The sequence below is a fragment of the Mustela erminea genome, chromosome 3 (assembly GCF_009829155.1).
Source record: "Mustela erminea isolate mMusErm1 chromosome 3, mMusErm1.Pri, whole genome shotgun sequence".
Lineage (NCBI taxonomy): Eukaryota > Metazoa > Chordata > Mammalia > Carnivora > Mustelidae > Mustela > Mustela erminea.
The window spans coordinates 50,184,939-50,206,181 of NC_045616.1; the positions used below are offsets into that span (position 1 = coordinate 50,184,939).

Here is a 21,243-nt window from a genome sequence, read left to right on the forward strand (position 1 = left end):
ATGAGAGGCACAGTGTAGAGAACATAGTCAATGATACTGTAATAGCCTTGTATGGTGACAGTAGTTACACTTGTGAGCACAGCATAATGTGGAGAGATGCTAAATCACTGTGTTGTGCACCTGACTAATGTAACATTATGTGTCAACTATGCTCAAGTGAAAAAAAAACAAAAACATTTAAAATATTCTCCTTTGGGAGCACCTGGCCCCAAAATTAGTAAGTCATATGACTCTTGAACTTGGGGCACGAGTTTGAGCCTCACATTGTGGGTAGAGTTTACTTCAAAAAAAAGAAAAGATTCTCTTTTAAAAGCTGCGTCAAAAATAAATATGTGAAAATTCAGAATATTATAAAAATATCTTTTATCTATTAGTCTTTGAGCATCTATCATACATTAATAGTCTGGATAAAAAATGAGGCAGTAATCTCCTATGGGCAAAATATAGTAGCCAAGCACAAGATATATACTTTGGTGGCTGCAGTTGTTGACAAAAGCCAGTTAAAAAACATACAAAGGCCAGTGCAAAAAAAAAAAAAAAAAAAAAGAAAAAAGAAAAAGAAAATAATAATCATTAAGGCTTCAGGGGATATACTTGGAAGATCTTACTACTATATAGTCACATTCCATGAAAATGCCCAAGTTGAAGACATGAAGCAGTTTATAAACCAAATGAAACCTAATAAATACTAGTGAAATCATATTTTTAATTGTTTCTTAACAGGCATTCCTTTTAGGAATGATTCACTGAGCACTGGTACCAGGAATATACTCATTGCTCCAATAGTGCCACAAAGATGGAATAAAGCTCATTATATGTGGATTTGAAATGTTTTTCGTTTTTATACTTAGCTTTAAGTTCCTCTAAGAAATAGATCATACTGATTTTTTTTACATCTCCCCATGAAATATCATTTAATGCTCAACAGTTCTCTGTTTCTTAAGGTTTTATTCATCAGAGTGAGAGCACAAGCAGGGGGAACGGCAGGCAGAGGGAGAAGGAGGTTCCCACTGAGCAGGGAGCCTGATGTGGGACCCGATCCCAGGACTCTGGGATCATGACCTGACTGAAGCAGACGTTTAACCGACTGAGCCACCCAGGCATACTGCAACAGTTCTCTTTTACTAAAGAGCTCAACAGACTTTTTTGTGTGTAGGTGGCTGGATAATTTACACTGGCTACCATTTCTACCTTAAGGTTTACATTTCTATAATTACTGCTGAGTGGTTCAGTCACTGATTTCAGGTGTCTAACCTCCACTGAAGCCCATGGCTTCCTCTATAAGCAGTCTGTCTCATGACCATCTTCCAACCCACCATGCATTGCTATTTACTTTCTGTCTAGAAGCTGCTCCATACTTTTTACTGTTTTTAGCTCGAGCTCTCAACCCATTTTTCTCAGCAAATGTCCTTGCTTCCTGACTTTCAGAGAAAAGAGATGGCATTAGATGCAAATTCCAACTTTCCACACTTTCAGATTTAAAGTGGTTTTTTTCCATGTTTACCTTTTTTTCCCCTCCTTCCCCAGCCTGAGAAATACCTCCACCCTCCATCCCTTCCGTTCTTCCTGCCCTGTCTGTGATCTGGCCCCAGCAAAGTCTTTCCCCCACTTGTCAGTTTCTCCTTCTTTGTTAGTTCTTTTCACAAGTGAAACAAAACAAATCTCCTTTGAATCAGTCAAACATCCTTCCTAAGTTATTCCTTTCTCTTTATTCTTCATTAAGCTTCTTGAATAAAGGTAACTATTCCTTATATGTGAAGTTATCTACAATTGCTTTGTATTTGTTATGCCCCTTAATTAAATCATACCATAATCCTAAGTAGTTTTTATTCCCATTTCATAGATGAAGTAAGTAAAAGTGGAAAACAATTTGTATCCATGACTCAGCTGGAGTCAACCAGGTAAGATGGGCGGGTGGAGTTAGGATCATGCTTTACTACAGCACTGGTTCTCAGACTGTGGTTCCTAGACCAGCTGAATCAGCATCATCTGGGAACTTGTTACAAAAGCACACTCTTGGGTCTGCCCAGACCTCCTGGATCAGGAAGTCTGTGTTTCAGCCAGCTGTCCATGTGATTCTGATGCAAACCACAGTCAGGGAGCACTGCGCTAGACTACACTGCCCTCAGCTCTTATCCTAGTTATCTTCGCTACACTGGACAGATTTTGTATTGTTTTCTTTTGAAGCTTTCTTTTCTACCAGCAGCTCCAAACTATTCTAACCTGGTTCCCTTTCATTAACAATCTCTTTCACTAGCTCTCTCCCAGTACCTAGTTAACTAAAATATTGGTAGCCCTTTTCTTTTCTAAGATTTTATTTATTTGTCAGAGAGAGGGCAAGAGAGAGAGAGAGAGACGAGAGAGAGAGAGCACACAAGCAGGGGGAGCGACAGGCAGAGGGAGAGGGAGAAGCAGGCTCCCCACTGAGCGGAGCGCAGGAATCGGGACTCTGATCCTAGGACCCAGGGTCATGACTGAAGCTAAAGGCAGATGTTTAACCTACTGAGACACCCAGGCACCCCTAAAATATTGGTAGCACTACTAATCTCTCCCACATCTTGCCAACTTACCAAACTTACTGCCTATTTCCTAGAACCCTGTGCTGGATCTGATCTTCATGTTGACTAAAGGTGTGGGTTCCCAGGCATTTGTTTGTCTTTCTTTCTGATTTTATTTATTTGAGAGACGTGGAGAGAGAGTGAGTGCGGGAGGGAAGAATCTCAAGCAGACTCTGTCCTCAACATAGAGCCCCATCCCACAACCTTAAGATCCTAACCTGAGCTGAAATCAAGAGCCAACTGGGCTACCCAGGTGCCCTGAGTTGTTCTTTCATATTCTACATTCCTATATTTCATCGGTAAACCAAATTGCATTGATAGTTACCTCTATAGCCCTCAAAGCTGTCACCTACTCTCTATTCCCAGGTATGCTACTAGAGTGTTATGGGCTAGAATATGATAGTAGCCCACCCAACTGGAGATGTTCCACATTTCAATACCCTCCTCACTGTTTCCAGCTACCTTTCTAAAAAGTAGTATATAGATGTCATTCTTAACCAAAATTTAAAAAATTTAAAAACTCACAAAACATAAAAAGCAAATCAGAACGAAACAAACAAAAACTCCAACTCTGATGGCTTCCCACTGCTGAAAAGCTGAAGTTTAACATCCCATCCCAAGCATGGTAACATGGCGTGGAGTTCAACCTACCATGTCTGTGTCTGCTCCCAGGACTACCTTCCTAACTGCAAAGCTCTTCTTCTTCCCACCCTCCTCCCAGCTCTTTGTTAAATCTTGGCAAGATGTATCACTTTCCCATTGCACTGCCCAGGCTGATGCTGTTTCCCTGCCTGAAATACCCATCTCTAACCCTACACTCTCCACTTAGTTAATCAGCATTAAAGGTGTCACAAACTCAAGGGCAGGTGAAATGAATGAATGTAGTAGATCACGTCTTTTAAGGTCACATGCCCCATTTCAAGGGGGGCAGCATCTACTTAGGACTGGAGAACTGCTGCCAAGCAGGTACTGCCATTAAAGAAAAGTCAGAAATTCAAGTTTTTATGTGAAATTTCTCAATTTTAAAGGTCTGCCACAAATATTAAATTACTTAAAACACTGTTCAGTGTACTGTTGTGGGTCCACCAAATAATACATCTGCAGGCTGTCAGTGGGGACCTTGGTGCTGGCTCCCCTAGGTCTTAGGGATTCAAAGGTGACCAGACAGGGCCTCTGACCTGAATGGCTCACTTCTGGGGCTCATCTCAAAGACCAGCACAGGTGGGAATAAACAGGCCCTTCACTCAGCTCTTAACAACATTTTGTTTGCACAGCACCTGCCACAGTGTGCTCTCACTAGTGACTGTTTACTCTCTTGAATCATCACATTCTCGTGGAGCAGGCCTGTCACCTTCATCCTGGTACGGGAAGCATGAACACAGTGTGCTAGGAGCAGGCACTTGATTCTCACTATGGCTATAAAGAGATGTCTGTGTATCTACTTGTGTTGACTTGATGCCAAACTTCCAAGTTACTTTGTATTTTTGCCCTTCCTAAGTCCATATTATGATTTGATTAGGCATCCTGCTGGAAGAGAGGGTGTCACTAACTAAATCATCACCTTAAAATTAAACCGAAATTTGCTTTGAGTCTTATTTTAGTTGTATGCTATCATCCCAATGATACACATGTTTTTTCTACACATGTGTAGAACACATGTTTTTCTACATGTTTTTTCTACACATGTTCCTGGCAAGATGGTGGTCAAAAGAGGGACTTGAGTTTAGAGATATCTTTGGTAAATTCAAGAAATTATTTTGGTCCAGGACAGACCTTTTCACTTTGGAAAGTAAGGAAAATGAGTTCACTTGTTCCATTTGTTAATTTCAGGGTACAACTTTTTTCCATTTTAACAAAAGCACTAAAAAAGTCAGCTTTAATTTTTGCTCCAGTTACATAATTTCTAGTTATGCTATCCAAGCACGCTCACAGAACTAATTTAAGCTGGGCATTGCCAGACTTAGAGGATGTCAATCATTTTTCAGTGAACCAAACCACTCTCATTTCACTTGAGAGTGGACTGCTTGAACACTGGTGTCTATTTCACTCCTCAGTTGATCTAACTTCTAGATACAGCCACCATCCAAATATGTGCACAGGTCCTCCATGGCTACCACCTGAAAAGTTTATAAACATCAATCCTGCTGAAAGAGAAATATTTTTCTGTAGTTACCTAGATATTCTCTAAATAAAGGAGGGTAAATATTTTATGTCTTCTCTATCTGTATAATCAGCAAGTTAGAAGCCCGGCTGTATTTCAGTTATTAACGATTTAGCCCCCCCATCATTTTACTCTACAACTCTGCATGGTGTGTTTAAGAATTCATCTAAGAGTTGACACTTGATTCCTTGACATTGAAACTCCAGGTCTGGTGTTCACGAGGATACATGTGCCATCAATAACCAGATTGTAAGCTTACCTGCAGACTGTTGAAAATGACAAAGAGGACCAACATCCAGAAGTGTCTGTAAGCCATGTGCAGGCCTCCCCAAAGCCATGTCACAGAAATCAGGCCAAAGAGATATAAAACCAGTGGAATTTCTAGAAATTAAAAAAATATATATATTTTTTGAGCTTTGGTGTACTGCATAGTCACACATACACACAAACACACAGATTCATATTGGCTCTCTTCTTGTGATACTTCTTCTTGTGTATGCCGAAGTACCCATTTTAAAAGAACAACCTTGGAAATCCCATTCTTTTGCCAGAGAGGAGAAGGCACGTTGCTGAGTCTACATTCTTTCTGTTTTGCTGGTAAGCAAGGGGGGTGGGGGGGTGGGGAAGAATGAGAACTGTGCCTCTCCTAGACTACCACCTGCTGGACTGTTCAGGAAGCGCCATGAACAATTACAGAGATGCAATCGCATTCAACCCCAGGTAAATCCCCCTGAAGAGCTCTCCACCAGGAAAAGGCAGCAGTGGTGTGCTCCCGAAATTAGAGTAGTTTAACTCCACTTTTTAAAAATTTATTTAAAAATTTTATTTATTTACTTGACAGAGAGACAAAGATAGAGAGCGAGCACAAGCAGGCAGAGTGGCAGGCCCAGGGAGAGGAAGAAGCAGGCTCTTTGCTGAGCAGAGAGTATGAGGCAGGACTCAAAGCCAGGACCTGGGGATCAGGACCTGAACCGAAGGCAGACACTTAACTGACTGAGCCACCCAGGTGCTCCTAACCCGACATTTTAAAACAGAAATGATACAAATACTAGTTTGTGTATCATGGCAAAGGATATACTCATCTCTCTTTCTCTCTCTCTCTCTTATTTTAACAGAAAAGACACCAAACTTTATAGCTAACATTAGAGCAAAGATGAAGTGATGGGTTTGCTATCACCAACACTGAGTTTAGTCTACCCATTGTTTCTCATGCCATTTATTTCAGTAGTTTTCAGGACAGATTTCTTCAGGGCCAAGGACTTCATTACCCTTGTCTTTTGTCATTGACACGTGTGTTATAGAATAATAACCTTAAAAAGGGGATTTTAACATTGAAATCACAAGCAATATAAGGTTTGGAAAGTGAATCAGATCATAGTAGCTACAAATAAGCACATTTCAAGCTGTTGAAAGACAAAAGGATGGACCACACTGACAACTCTTAGGACAGACCTCAAGGTCCATATACACCCACCATTACCACTTACTGCCTGGAATCTACATGTCCTCTGGAAATCAGAAGAATCAAATAACCCAACCTTAGCAATTTAAAGCTTTTATTTTGAAACATTCTTGACCTTTTAGAAGAGCCGCCAGTACAGTTTGACCACACAGGTTTGTTTTCTTACTGAACCACTTTAAAGTTGCCAGCTAAATCCTGCATCACTCTCTGAATACTCCATGTTTTAATATATTTTTTAAAGTAACATTTTAAAGTTTGTTATTATGATTAGTAGTAATAATCTCTACACCAAATATGTAGCTTGAACTCAGAATCCCCAGATCAAGTCGGACACTTAACTGACTGAGTCACCTGGGTGCCCTTCCTCTCTGAAAACATTAATGTATATTTTCTACAAAGACGTTCTCCTACATAAACACAATGGGACCACCAAACCAGGAAATTAATGCTGATCTATTACTGCCATCCTCAGATCCCACTCAAGATTTGTCCATTGTTTCCATCACCTCCTTTGTAGCAGAAAGGTCTGGCTGACATGCTTCTACCTCTCCTTTAATCCCAAACACTGTACCTGGGTGTACTTGAATTTGAAGACTGATACTTTTGAAGACTACCGGTCAGTTTTTTCTGTAGAGAGTCCTTAAATTTGAGTTCATCTGATGTTTTCCTGTGATTCAGATTATAAAGTTTGGCAGAAATCACAGAAGGAAGGCTGGGCTCTTTTTATAGCATTCCGTTGGGTAGCACAAAAATTCGATTTGTCCCATGACTTGGGCGACTCATTCAGGTCACTTGATTAAGGTAGTGGCTGCATACGTCTCCACTGTGAAGTTAGTCTGTTTTCCTTTGTGATTATTAAGTATTCATATGGGATTGCTTTGAAACTGGATAAATACCTCTTTCTTTATTGAATGTTTAATTTACTCATTTATTTATTTTTAAAACATGGACTCATATGTACTTAATGGGTTACTATCCATTATTTTCATGTTGATGTCCCAAATTATCCTAAATTTGACTAATGGGAGCCCCGGCAAGATGGTTTCTGAGCCTTTTGTTATGTCCTCATCATTCTGGAAGTACTTCCTTGATTTCTGGTCCAACAAGATGTTTCTTTCTTTTGTTCTTTCTTTCTTTTTTTTTTTTTTTAAGACTTTATTTTATTTATTTATTTATTTGGCAGATCACAAGTAGGCAGAGAAGCAGGCAGAGAGAGGAGGAACCAGTCTCCCCGCTGAGCAGAGAGCCCGATGTGGGGCTCGATCCCAGGACCCTGGGATCGTGACCTGAGCCGAAGGCAGAGGCTTTAACCCACTAAGCCACCCAGGTGCCCCAATGGTCCAACAAGATGTTTCAAACTCCTCTTGTACCTTCCCTGATCCAGTTCTGGCTTCTTTTTGGGGAGAATGGCATTTAGAAACCAAGACTGGGTGCTAGGTATGCTCATAATTATTGGAGTGTTTCTGCCCCTAAACCTTCCCAGCAGACAGAGCTAGAGAATATATGGAGGTTCATGTATGAACGCACACACACATCTAGATCTTTACATCTAGATCACTGGATCTATCTCTATAAAATGAACATCAGCACCAGTTCACACCAATACATCTAATTTCAATCCAAAACCACAGGGTTAATCCTAATTTTCTTCCTTTTAATTTTCATAAATCTCTTATCTGTTGTATCTATTTCTTGGACATCTGGGTGGCTCAGTGGGTTAAGCCTTTGCCTTTGACTCAGGTCATGATCTCAGGGTCCTGGGATCGAGCCCCACATCGGGCTCTCTGCTCAGCGGGGAGACTGGTTCCTCCTCTCTCTCTGCCTGCCTCTCTGCCTACTTGTGGCCTCTCTCTCTCTGTCAAATAAATAAATAAATAAAATCTTTAAAAAAAAAAAGAAATCTATCTCATTATTCTTAATATATTTACCTATTTGATCAACTGTCCTATTTGATTGTGACCACTCTCCTGGTCACAATCACAATCCCCTCCCTTGCACATGTGGGTTTTGACACCTCATGTGGGGCTGTACCCCCCTCCCCCAATAGATGTTCCTGATGTTCATCAATAGATGAACGAGATTCCTGCATTCCATTCTTTAACACCTTTCTGCAGATGGTAACTGTGAGGATGGTTTTAGGATGGGATTCTTTGGGGAGGGAAGGGAAAGGAAAAGCACTAGAAGAGAAAGGAGGAAAAGGGAATGGGGTAGGGGAGGTGGAATAGGGAAACTGAGCATTCTTTCTTTTTTGAGGAGAAAAAAGGGTTTAAGAGGACACTATGCTGCTATCTTCCCCAAATAGGTCCTTCATAAAGAATATAGAATTGTCTGAGTTATTATTATAACTTCACAGAGAAAATAAGAATAAGACACAGTCTGGGACACCTGGGAGGCTCAGGCAGTTAAATGCCTTCGTCTCAGGTCATGATCCTGGGGTCCTGGGATGGAGCCCCACGTTGGGCTCCCTGCCCTCTTCCTCTGCCTACTGCTCCCCTGCTTGTGCTCGCTCTCCCTCTCTCTGTCAAATAAATAAATAAAATCTTTTTTTTTAAAAAAAAGACATAGTTTATACAGATAAATAATTCCTTTGTCATTAATGCCTTGCAGCAGAACAGGAAAGAATATATTAAGATTTATTTAAATTTTATAAAAATTTATTTTTGTTTAATGAAATCATACAATTTGATGAAAGGCCAGAGGCTCATTTTTACTTATGACAAGATACCCTAATATTTAGGAAACTTCCTATGCTATGCTCATTAAATTTTTTAAAGATTAGATATCAAGTCTGGCAGTTGCATTCTTTGTTCCCACTGTGTAAGTACAAAATTCTATTTATGGCTCTGTGCAGAGTACAAAAGGACATGCGTATTTTGCATGAACAACTAGGAACCCGATTTTCAAAATTTGGCCTGCATGTTCCTCTAAAGTGCCTAGAGCCAAACAAGTGCCGTGTGCTGACAAAGCTCAGCGGGAGAGGCAAGAGAGCATACTGGAACTGACTAGAAACACCCATGGCCTAGGTTTCTCTGGAACTCCGCAGAAAAGCGTGGTAGCTTGGCACCCCAGACCAGAAACTCTGCAAGGAAGAAAGCCAGTCATAAATAACTCAGTATACTGAACAACAGATCCCAGGCTGGTTTCCCAGCAGTACAACAATGATGAGTACACGATTTCAGATAGAAGACACATATCCAGAGACAAATGCAGATTTTGTGGGCCTGAAGTTTATAAAACTTGCAGAGGCTACTTTAAAAAATAAGAATTGCCAAAGCAAAATTAGGTATCGAATCTTAGAGGGGATTTATGCAAGAGAGAGGCCCTAAAACTTAAACTTCATCAGCTTTATGGTTAATCCACCACTGAGCAGGTACCTTTATCCTCGTTGGGCCGTAGAGTAACTACCACATGAGAAGGGCTGTTTCAGAGTGGGTGGTGGTGATGAAGGCGGAGGGGCGTGTTGTTGTTTAACAGCTACTGTGATTTCCATTAGGTACAATGAAAATTAATGCCACACTTAATGAAAATCATATCAGTTTCCTAGAGGTCAAGTCCCATGTTGGGCATGGAGCCTACTTAAAAATAAATAAATAAGAGGTGCCTGGGTGGCTCAGTAGGTTAAGCCTCTGCCTACAGCTCAGGACAGATCCCAGAGGGATAGAGCCCCACATTGGGCTCTCTGCTCAGCAGGGAGCCTGCGCCCCCCCCCCCTCTGCCTACTTGTGATTTCTGTCTGTCAGATAAATAAATAAAATCTTTAAATAAATAAATAAATAAATAAATAAAATGTATCCAAATGTTTCATATTTCACAATAAAATCTTTTTAAATTTTGTCATTCACTTTTCATATTTCATGATATCCTTTTTAATGAAGCTCCTCTTTTCTTTCTCATGACTTTATCTTTTATGGCCAAATTGCCTTATGGCCTATTAATTATGCAGTGAAAATGTTTGCAGTGAAAATGCTTGCTCCTGTATACACACGATGGAATATTACTCAGCTTCAAAAAAGGAATGTCATTCTGACATGTGCTGCAACATGGATGAATGTTGAAAACATTATCTTTTTTTTTTTCTTAAAGATTTTATTTATTTATTTGACAGACAGAAATCACAAGTAGGCAGAGAGGCAGGCAGAGAGGAGGAAGCAGGCTCCCCGTGGAACAGAGAGCCTGATGTGGGGCTCGATCCCAGGACCCCGGTATCATGACCTGAGCTGAAGGCAGAGGCTTAACCCACTGAGCCACCCAGGCGCCCCTGAAAATATTATCTTAAAATGAGCTAGACACAAAAGGACAAATACTGTATGGTTGCACTTTTATGAGGTGCCTCAAGTAGGCAAATTCATCTAGACAGAAAGTAGAAGAGAGGTCACCAGGGCTAGGAGAAATGGGGAATAGGAAGTTTGTTTATTGGGCATAGAGTTTATGTTTGAGTTGATGAAAAACTTCTCGCAATGAACAGATGGACTGATGATTGCACAACATTGTGGATGTACTTTTTGCCACTGGATTATAAATTTGAAAATGGTTAAAATGGTAAATTTTGTGTTATGTATATTTTACTACAGTTTTTTTTTTTTTTTTTAAGGCATGTTTAAAAAGGCAGGCTTGTGTTAAGATGAGGTTCTATGACAGAGAGGAAAAAAAAATCAAATTCTCAAAGTACTTAATTTAAACACTTAAATTAGCAAAGAGTCATTAATGTGGTAGACAAAGTAGTCTGAAAAGTCTTTTAGTAAAAGAAATTACTTGGGGAAAGGAAAAAAAATTAGCAAGTGGATGTGTCATTTAGTACCGCTATCATTAAGAAAGTCTACTTCCGGGATTTTGTAGATTCCATTGAGAATACATAAAATCTTTTTATTTTTTAGTGGAAAATATGATTTCAATGAATTTAATTGCCATTTTTAAAGAAAGTATGGTGCTGTATTATTTCTTCTCTTTGTAATTGCAGCCCTGACTTTATTGCTATGCACCAGTGACAACAATAATGGCTTTATTATGGAAATCACACCTCATTTACATGAGGCTGAAATTTATTCTGTGTTTACAATCTTCTAAAGTACTTGTTTTAATTTTACCTTACTGACCTTCTGATTCTAACAATTTGGATGTGCTACTAAAACAAACTCATCAGTGTAAAACAAGGAACACAGCTGTGAAATAATGCGTAGATTTAAGATATTTATGGGGCTATTTCCAACAACAGGCATGTATTATTTTTAAACGAGAAAAAAAGGTAATTGAAAAAAAGGTATCAGAAGGCCTTACTCCTAAATTATGGGCCGTTATTCTGAAATTAACAGATACCTGGATGCAAACAAGTTTCATTTCACCCATTTCTTGGTGAGAATATATAAATTGTGTGCTTAAGCTTCCTCAACAAGGGTTAACATTAACCCCACAATGCGAGTCACACACTAGTGTTCTCAGCAAGTAAACCTAAAGTGACAGAGGAACACAACAGGACATAGATTCCACAGAACTGCCAAATAAGCATGAGGATACTACAGGTGGAAGAGATAACAAATCTACGAACATTTATAAATATATCTGGAGAGAGGAGACATAGGACTCAGAATAGGTTCCCCGTTCTCCAGATGAGTTTTAAGAGCTCTCAAACGTTTGTTGCAACAGGCTAGATTTTGTACATCTCTGCTCTCTGCTATGTACCAGGTTCTTCACTTTATTTTGCCATCCTTACTAAATTTATAATCTCCATAGTCACTTTCTTTCAAAGAGCACTTTAGGGACAACAATGTCCAAATGTGCACCTCCATCTCTCCTGAGTTCTAGAGCTCCAGGCCTGGAGATCCCCAAAGCATCTCAGGCTCAGTCCATCCAAGGCTGAATTTAGTATCCTTCCTCTTAAACTCTCTTCCTTCCGAGTCCTATCAGCCTACTAGTACCCCCATTCCCAGAGACTGGCCCCGTGCCTCCCTGCCCCTCATATGCCACACCACATGGGGGAATGTAGGGGGACAGCATACACAGAAAGCAATCGGCACAAAGCACATGTTCGATAAGGCTTACTACTATCATCTTCATTCCCATGACTGTCACGCCTTCAGTCAAGTTCAGGAAATAGTGCATGGCTCTACACAGTGCCTTCCTGTATATTTAAAGAACCCCCAAATCACGTAATAAAAAAAAGCTGAACTTTTTTTGAACCCGAATTTCTCAAACCCATTGAGCTCTAGGACCCTTCTGTTTACCTGACGGAGCCTGAAGATTACTCTTGGAGGACAGCTGCTTTCAGACGGCAGACTGTAAATTCCACCACATCCAAACCATCACTGAAAGCTTCCTGACCAACGTATTTAAACTGGACCTCTCAGTGTCTTCTATCCGCCCCCCTCCTCCCCCCGGCGCCCTTCCTCCCTCCTCTCCTCCCTTTGCTAGTCTAACCCATCCCACCCCGCTTAAAAATGCTGGCAATGAGTCTCCCCAATGCATTGTGACTCACAACTGTAAATTTCTACTCTGGAAGGTAATTTAAGTAGCCCATAGGACATCTGAGACATAAAGTGGGTACAGTAAACATCCCCGATAGTGGAGGCCCACCCCCACCCCTTTCTGGCATGGATTATAGCCTGACCCTTACGGAGATATGAAAGAAGCAAGGCTAATTGGGAAGGATGTGCTCAGGTGAAAACCTGGATCTTCAGGCAAGAGAAGAGAGCTGATCAATACTGGCCTAGAGTTTATTTTCCAGGGGTAAAGAGGAGGGATGTGAACAAATTTTCAGAGGAGTCTCAAGGTCTGCTGAGAACCTAAATGGCGGAACTCCGTCAACAGCTGACTTAGGGCTTTCCTGGACGCTAAGGGACAGTCCAGCGTCAGGCCTACTTCGAGTGTGATTTATTGGGAATGAAAAAAATAAAAACAGTAAAAGCCTAGAATTATGGTCTCGCTTTGCAAAAGCTATATATAATTTTCAATTTGCAGACTATAATTTTGAATCTAAGGAGAATAATCAAGTTAGATGAGACATACCCACATGGACCTTGCACAAACTGTTATTAGAGTAATTCCATTTGAACCATGTACTTCAAAGTTGCTGGATAATATCCTACTGAGGGGAGTCAAATAGGTCTGTGATACTCAAGGAAAAGGTTAAATGGTTTGTTTTCTTCTTGTGAGGAAAATGTTTCAGAACTATGGGAAGAATTATCGTTTGGGTTCACAGCCAACATAGTAATTTTTAACATACTTCGTTATTATTTTACAAAATGACATTACGACAAAAGTTTTTAGGAGACCTTAAACAAGCATGAGGCCAGCCAGCTAACAACCAAGGATTGGCTTAACCTAGTTTTCTGACTACATTACCAGTTACTCAGCCGTTAAAGAGTTCAAAACACTCATCTCCAGGCATGCTCAGGCACCGAACAGCAATTTCCAACACACTTAGCTTTTATAATACTATGAAAATATACAATGCGTCTTTCAACCTGCCTACATCTATATTTTGAATCTTACTATATGGCCTCATAATTTTTGGAAATTAGGTTACTATGTATTTGGCCATGAATAGCTAGTTATGTTTTATAGATGGTTTGATAGGACATCACATGGCAGTCATTAAGATTTAACAGGCTCAAATTCAACGCTGAAGTCTTGAGTCAATTCTGACACAATGTCTCATAAAAATAAATACTAAAGATGTGTTCAAGAAAATATTTTTACAGTGTGTTAAATATGTCAGTTCTAGAGCTGTTTTCTGGTAGACCCTCAACCTGGATAAATGCCAGTTGACCTCACACTTATTTCTTTTAATTCGGTTCTCTGGTTATTATATTGCAAAACTGGAACAGAAATTTAAATTTTTATTTTCTTTTTATTTCTCTTGCCATGTCATTACTCTAAAAAGTGTACTTGAGTTAATCTTTTCAATCTTCTTTGTCAATATGATTAATTGCATTTTTTCTCCCTATAGCTGTAAGATTATCAGGACATTGTCTGGTCTTTTAAATAATGTAATATATTTCATAAAAGCTTTGGGGATATTATTCTGTTGTTAAATAGCTATGACTGTAATCCAAGAAAACTAACACCAAACCCACAGACAGAGCTGTTTTCGGGAATATACAATAATAACAGACCATAAAGTGGTATGATATCTGTGTAATACACAGGTTTGTCAGTGTTCATTTAAGCAATGGTATAGTACCCACAGGTGTGGCTGGGAGTTTTATCCATATGGAAGTAAACTAGTATCTTACTACTCATTCTTACCAAACAACCTTAGACCAAGCCCTTACATAGAAAAAAAGGGGAACTACCATGTTAAGAAAGAAAGGCAGTTCCCAGAATAAATACCATGTGTATCATTTTTGCAGAAGGAGGCTGTCCAAAAAAACAGTAATACCTATACTGACAATATTTATATATTAGTGATCAAAGTAATTTGATCAAAGTGATTTTTACCCAATGATACACCATTAAAGTGTTTGTATATTTATTTGTCTGTCAATGTCATATGTAGACCTTAAAATTTGTGAGATCTTAATTCTAGCTTTTTTTCTCTTTTTATCCTCTTTCACCTGGAATTCAAATTGCTAATGGTTACAGTGGTTCACAGGCATCAGATATTAGTGGCAACTATAAGTTAGACACTATCACTCTAATTAAAACTATGTTTCCACTTCTTTTCCTAAGAGTGAGATCATTGAATAAAGATGTGAGATGTGTATATATACATGCACACATACAAACACACAATGGAATACTACATAGCCATAAAAAGGATGAGATCTTGCCATTTGCAGCAACACAGATGGACCTAGAGGGTAGTATGCTAAGTGAAATAAGTCAGGCTGGGAAAGACATAGGATTTAATTTATATTTAGGAGTCTAAAAAACAAATCAATGAATAAGCATACAAATAAAGCAGAATCAAACCTATAAATACTGAGAACTAATGGTTGCCAGAAGGGAGGGGTGTAGGAGGGTGTGCAGAATGGGTGGAGGGAAGTGGGAAGTACAGACTTCCACTTTATGGGATGAATAAGTCATGGGAATAAAAGGCACAGCATAATGTAGACAGATGCTGAATCACTCACTATATTGTGCACCTGAAACTAACGTAACATTGTGTGGAACATACTCAAATAGAAAATTAAAAAAAAAATAAATTTATCTTCCTTGGGGGGAAAAAGAAAGAATGAAATAAAATTGGAATTTTATTTAATTTTAGATACCACCGCTTGGCATTAGTAGATCAGACTAACGAGCAGCCATATAATTTTTTTAGGTCACTGGGCTTCCCAAGCCCTCAAAAGGAGACATTTTTACTATTTGATTTCATCTTTTTTTTTTTTTTTTACATTTTTTTGATTCCATATTTATAGGTTAGACAGATCTTGCTACATTTTTTATTTGTTTCTATCCATTTTTTAAAAAACCAGGTAGAGTTTATCCTGTTAACAGTGGTTGTGAAACACATTTGTAAAAAAAAAAAAATTATTTTTTTCCTTGTTGGTAAAGTAGCTTTACTATAACTACAGATTGAGTGTTTATTTGCAAATACTCTGACATTATGGAAGAAACTGATGAAGAGAGAGAAAACACCACACTTCTTAGAGATTGTATAATTAAATGAGTGTAAGGATCAAAAATTGTTCATTTCTATTACTTGTCAATTTATAACCACACCAACTGACATTATCTTTATAGAACTGTACAACAGGGCTTTAAACTGCTTTTCAACTCCCTCAGTCTTTCCTACAATCCAATTTTGACTTCTTTCTGGAGGTTGATGCATCCTAATTATAAATCACATCATTTGCTTTCCTGAATGTTACTGATAATAAATTTTATAATTTGCTTCTGTCAAATTCAATTAAAAGAAAAAGATCTGTTTTGAATATGGGCCCTTGGCAAATTGCATTTTTTTAAAAAGCAGGCACTGAGGTTGACTGAGTGTGATTTATTCATATAAAAAAGGCAGAACTGCAGCTCTGAGCCTGGACTCAGGAGTCAGATTACTTGAAGGCCATTTACTAGCTGTGTGACCTTGGTTAGTTACTTCACTGCTTTGAGACACATGTTCCTCCTCTGTAAAATGACCTCCTAAATAACCTTCTCTGTATCCAGTGAGGATTTAATGGTTGAAATGCAGAACACTTAGATATTGGCCATTGCTTGTTATTCAAGAATTATGTTTTAGCAAACATCAAAAATGTATGAGATATTCTGAAAAACAGCATGGAATTTCCTCAAAAAGTTGAAAATAGAGCTACCCTATGACCCAGCAATTGTACTACTGGGTATTTACCCTTAAGATATAAATGTGGTGATCTGAAGGGGCATGTGCACCCAAATGTTTATAGCAGCAATGTCCAGAATAGCCAAACTATGGAAAAAACCTAGATGTCCATCAACAGATGAATGGATAAAGAAGATGTGGTATACATATACAATGGAATACTATGCAGCCATCAAAAGAAATGAAATCTTGTCATTTGTGACGATGTGGATGGAACTAGAGGGCATTATGCTTAGTGAAACAAGTCAATCAGAGAAAGATAATTATCATATGATCTCCCTGAAATGAGGAATTTAAGAGGCAACATGGGGGGTTTGAGGGGTAGGGAAGGAAAAAATGAAACAAGGTGGGATCAGGAGGGAGACAAATCTTAAGAGACTCTTAATGTCTCAAAACAAACTGAGGGTGGCGGAGGGAGGGTAGGGAGAGGGTGGTGGGGTTATGGACACTGGAGAGGGTATATGCTATGGTGAGTGCTGTGAAGAATGTAAGCATGATGATTCACAGACCTGTACCCCGAGGCTAATAATACCTTACATGTTAATAAAAAATAAAAAAATAAAAAAAAGTATGAGATAAAATGTGACAGGTAAGAGGATTAATTAGATATAGATATTCTCTCAAATACTATACACACACACAGTATAATAAAAGGTAGAAGATACATGTTAGAAGAGAGAGACAAAGTTAAATAAAAACACAGGGAAAGCTTCAGTTACCCACCTTTGATAGTTATCACCAAGGTCTTTGAAAGGGATAAGAAATTTTAGCTGGGACTTGAAGCTGAGCTCTCTTTGAACATGTAAATATTGAGATTAAGGTAGTGGATATAGTTAAAAGAGGCAAAAAAGGCAAATGCATGAATTAGGGTAAATTAGTCCTTTTGATTGGAATTAAAGGTCAGTGAATGTGCTTAATGAAAAAAAATGTTTGAAACACTGGGTCATGAGGCATCGTGTGGTCTAGGTTCAGCAAAAACAGAGTTATTTTATAGGAAATGAAAGCCACTTAAAATTTCTGTGAAAGAGGTGTGGCCTTATCTACAGCAAACTTCATCTCCTAGGAAAGAAAGAGATTGGCAGAGAGAATGCTGTTCGCAAGGGCACTGGTTAGGCAACGACCGCTGTGGTCAGAAAGGGAGATAATGAGGGCCTGAGGTAAGGGAAGGGCAGATGAGAGGCCCCCACAAGGGAAAGAATGGAACGGACACAGAATATTTCAGACTTAGGATCTACAGTTACACCCCTCAGTTAGAAAACAATGAGAAACTTTAAAAAAATTATACAAGTATTAGGACATGATCACTGAAGACTCTAATTCAGTAAGTCTGCAGGGAGACTCATTAAACCATAAGTTTTTTTTTAAAAAGGCTTATTTATTTGACGAAGAGAGAGAGTGTGAGATGGGGAGAGGGAAGGAGAGAGGGGCAGAGGGAGGGAATTTCCAGCAGATCCCCAGCTGGGTGTGGAGCCCAACCTGGGGTTTGATCTCATGACCCTGAGATTATGACTTGAGCTGGGATCAGGGGTTGGACACTTAACTGACTGAGCCACCCAGGAACCCCTTATTAAGCCATAATTTTTGAAAGTCTCTCTCTCTCCTTTTTCTAAATCGGCCTATACCCAAATTGGGGCTTGAACTCACAATCCCAAGTTCAAGAGTCACATGCTCTACTGACTGACTCAGCCAGCACGACTCTGAAAGTCTGATTTTGATGATCAGTCAGATTTGACAGCTACTGACCCAAAAGTCTGTGACTGGAGTTAAAGAAATTACACCGGCTTCAAGTTTGGAAAATCAGAAAAGGATTAAAAGGAAGAAAAAAAAGGAAGAAGGAGAAAGAATAAGAGAGAAAGAGAGAGAGATCAGAGGCGTTGGGCAGACAGAGGAGCAAAGCTGAAGAAAATGTTTCTATTTCTTGAGGACAAGGTATTATTCTCAAGGAGAGGACAGGCAGGGAAGAAACTGGGAAGAAAAGTTGGGCTCAAGCTGACAGATTTGAAAATTACCACTCCGATAATGAAAAAGGCAAAGGCAATCCCTAGAAAACATATACACCGCAGAGTTCTGAGACACAAGATTTACCAGGGGGAAAAAAAGAGAGAGTATCATAAAAACCAAAGGAGATGGCACTCTTCGGGGAAGGGTAGTTATCAGTACTGATCTATGCATAAGTGTGAGGATAAGGACATTAGAGGAGAGGTCAGCAGCTTTGTTGTCCAAGGTTATAGGTGATGAATGAAAGACAATAAGCAAGATACTGTCGAGGCTTAGCAGTGAACTGAGGGGGAAGAGTACAGGTAGTATTGTTCAAGAAGTTGGTCAGTGGGGCACCTGGATGGCTCAGTCAGGTAAGCATCGGACTCTTGATTTGGCTCAAGTCATGATCTCAGGGTCATGGGATTGAGTCCTGCATCTGCTCCACACTGGGCATCCAGGAGCCTGCTCGAGATTCTCTGCCCCTCCCTAACTCTTAAAAAGAAGAAGAAGAAGAAGAAGAAGAAGAAGAAGAAGAAGAAGCAGCAGCAGCAGCAGCAGCAGCAGCAGCAGCAGCTGTTTGGTACAGGAGAGAGGCAGGGAAGTAACCTGATAAGGCATTATGAGTAAGTTCTTTTAAGACAGTGGAAGTGATGTTTGTTTTTAGATGAAGAGGAAAGACCCAGAGGAGAGAGAGAGAGAGAGAGAGAGATTAAAGATGTAAGGCAACTGTGGAAAATTTAATGAAGCAAGTGCCAAGAAAAGGGAAAACAGAAGAAGGGCACAATTGGGAGGGTTGGCTTTGGTGAAAATGAGTTATTTACTGCCTTACCTAAAGTGGCAGGAAAGTGGCAAAGAAGGGAGACAACAAAGATAAATGATCAGATAAAAATAAGGGCAGGTGACTGAGTCAACATCATGTTGTCTATGCTTTGGAGAGAGAGTGAGACTAGACAGTAACAGGTGCAAAACTTAAGGGTTCTGTTCCAAAGATTACTTAAGGGAAATGAGTCAATCAGAGAAGGACAATTATCATATGATCTCTGATATGAGGAATTTGAGAGGCAGGGTGGGGGGGTGTTGTTGGGGGTAGGGGGGGAATGAAACAAGATGGGACTGGAGAGGGAGACAAACCATAAGAGACTCTTAATCTTGGGAAACAAATGGAGGGTTTCTGGGGGGTGGGAAGGGGGGAGGGATAGGGTGGCTGGGTTAGGGACATTGGGGAGGGTATGTGCTATGGTGAGTGCTGTGAGTTGTTTAAGACTGATGATTCACAGACCTGTACCCCTGAAGCAAAGAATACATTATATCTTTTTTAAAAAAGCAGGGGGGGCTGCCTGGGTGGTTCAGGTGGTTAAGTGACTGCCTTTAGCTCAGGTCATGATTCCAGGGTCCTGGGATCAAGCCCCTTGTGGGGCTCCCTGCTCGGCGGGGAGCCTGCTTCTCCCTCTCCCTCTGCCACTCCCCCTGCTTGTGCTCTCCTGCTCTCTCTCTGTGTCAAATAAATAAAATCTTAAGAAAAGGAAAAAAAAGAATCAATGAAAGATAATCCAAAGGATTTTTGAGAAGCAGAGGTGGCTCAGTTAAGGTTACTTAGAATAAACTACTATCCATTACAGTGTAGACTAATTGGTTAATAAAAGGAAGAGAACCGCGCAGCACAGACTAGACTGGTGATTGACGAAGTCATTTAAGGAGGGAGCCAAGTTGGTGAAGAAATCAAAAGAACTTTGTGAAAATATTCTTAGACTGTCCCGTCACAGGGTCAAAGGAAAGGAGGTCAGAGTGAGAATAAAGAACAAGGAGTAAGGAACAGAGACAGACAGACAGAGGTTGTGTTCAGAGAGAATTGTGGAGAGGGAAACTGATCTAGGAAGGGAGGCTAGCCTGAGAAATGGGAACCACAGGAACATGAATAAGGAAAGTGTTGTGAAAGCAAGAAGCATAGATTTAAAAATAGGCAAAATCATTACCCACAGACATTGTAACCTTACGGAAGGGAGCACAAATATTTTTGACATCCTATTAATTGGAAGGAGTGGCCTCTTGGAACTGGTTGTAAGGAAAGTGATCTTTTATGAGGCAGGCCATTTCACTTATGATAAGGTAACTGAAAGAGTACTTTTGTGAAAGGATCAGACCAAGTTTGTTACTGCCTTTTGGCCCAAAGAAACTCAAACTTCACTTTTGATATGGTGATGGCGTACTTTTCTTCTGGAAGGAAACAACTTATAAAGATGTCATATTCAACTTCCTGAGTTTTATACTATGTAAACTATTAAGCGGCATTATGATCACAGTGCCAATTATACATTTTTAAAGAAACTATGATGCAATTGCTAATTCCCCAGGTTACGCATCACCACTTCCTGTTTCCTTAATTCTAGCAATCTTATTTTCTTTTGTTTCTGGATCTTCTCTTTAATATAGTAGCAAGTGATTAACGTGTGATCAAGCAATTACTTTGTAACTATATATATTTTAAAGAATTGTATAGGCATTGAATCATAAATTGGAGCTCCCTCTAAATAATGAGAATGGCAATAAATGGTAAACGAAAAAGCTGCAGATCGAGATTGGAATTTATACTGAAGAATCTGGGATTTGGCTGACTAGAAAAAGTCGTGGTCTGTTACAGGATCACCACAATGACACTGAATGAGGTGGCTCATAGAGCATAACGTTTTCAATGCTGTAAATAATACAAGATGAAACAGCATTGAAAAACTGATTTTTATGCTCTCTGGTAGAGTTTTATATACATTCTTTAGCAACAGTCTGAATACAAATTTGAGAGAGACACATTAAA

General features: G+C 39.5%; 1 protein-coding gene across 3 annotated transcripts in view; it reads right to left on the minus strand.

The window, feature by feature from the left end:
* The window catches only part of ADGRV1 (adhesion G protein-coupled receptor V1), a 541,343-nt gene that overhangs the window by 58,034 nt on the left and 462,066 nt on the right, over positions 1–21,243 (minus strand). For all 3 annotated transcript variants that reach the window (XM_032335763.1, XM_032335762.1, XM_032335765.1), the window contains one exon: positions 4,979–5,100. In XM_032335763.1, coding sequence (XP_032191654.1) covers positions 4,979–5,100 — 122 coding nt within the window. The remainder of the gene's footprint in view (positions 1–4,978; positions 5,101–21,243) is intronic.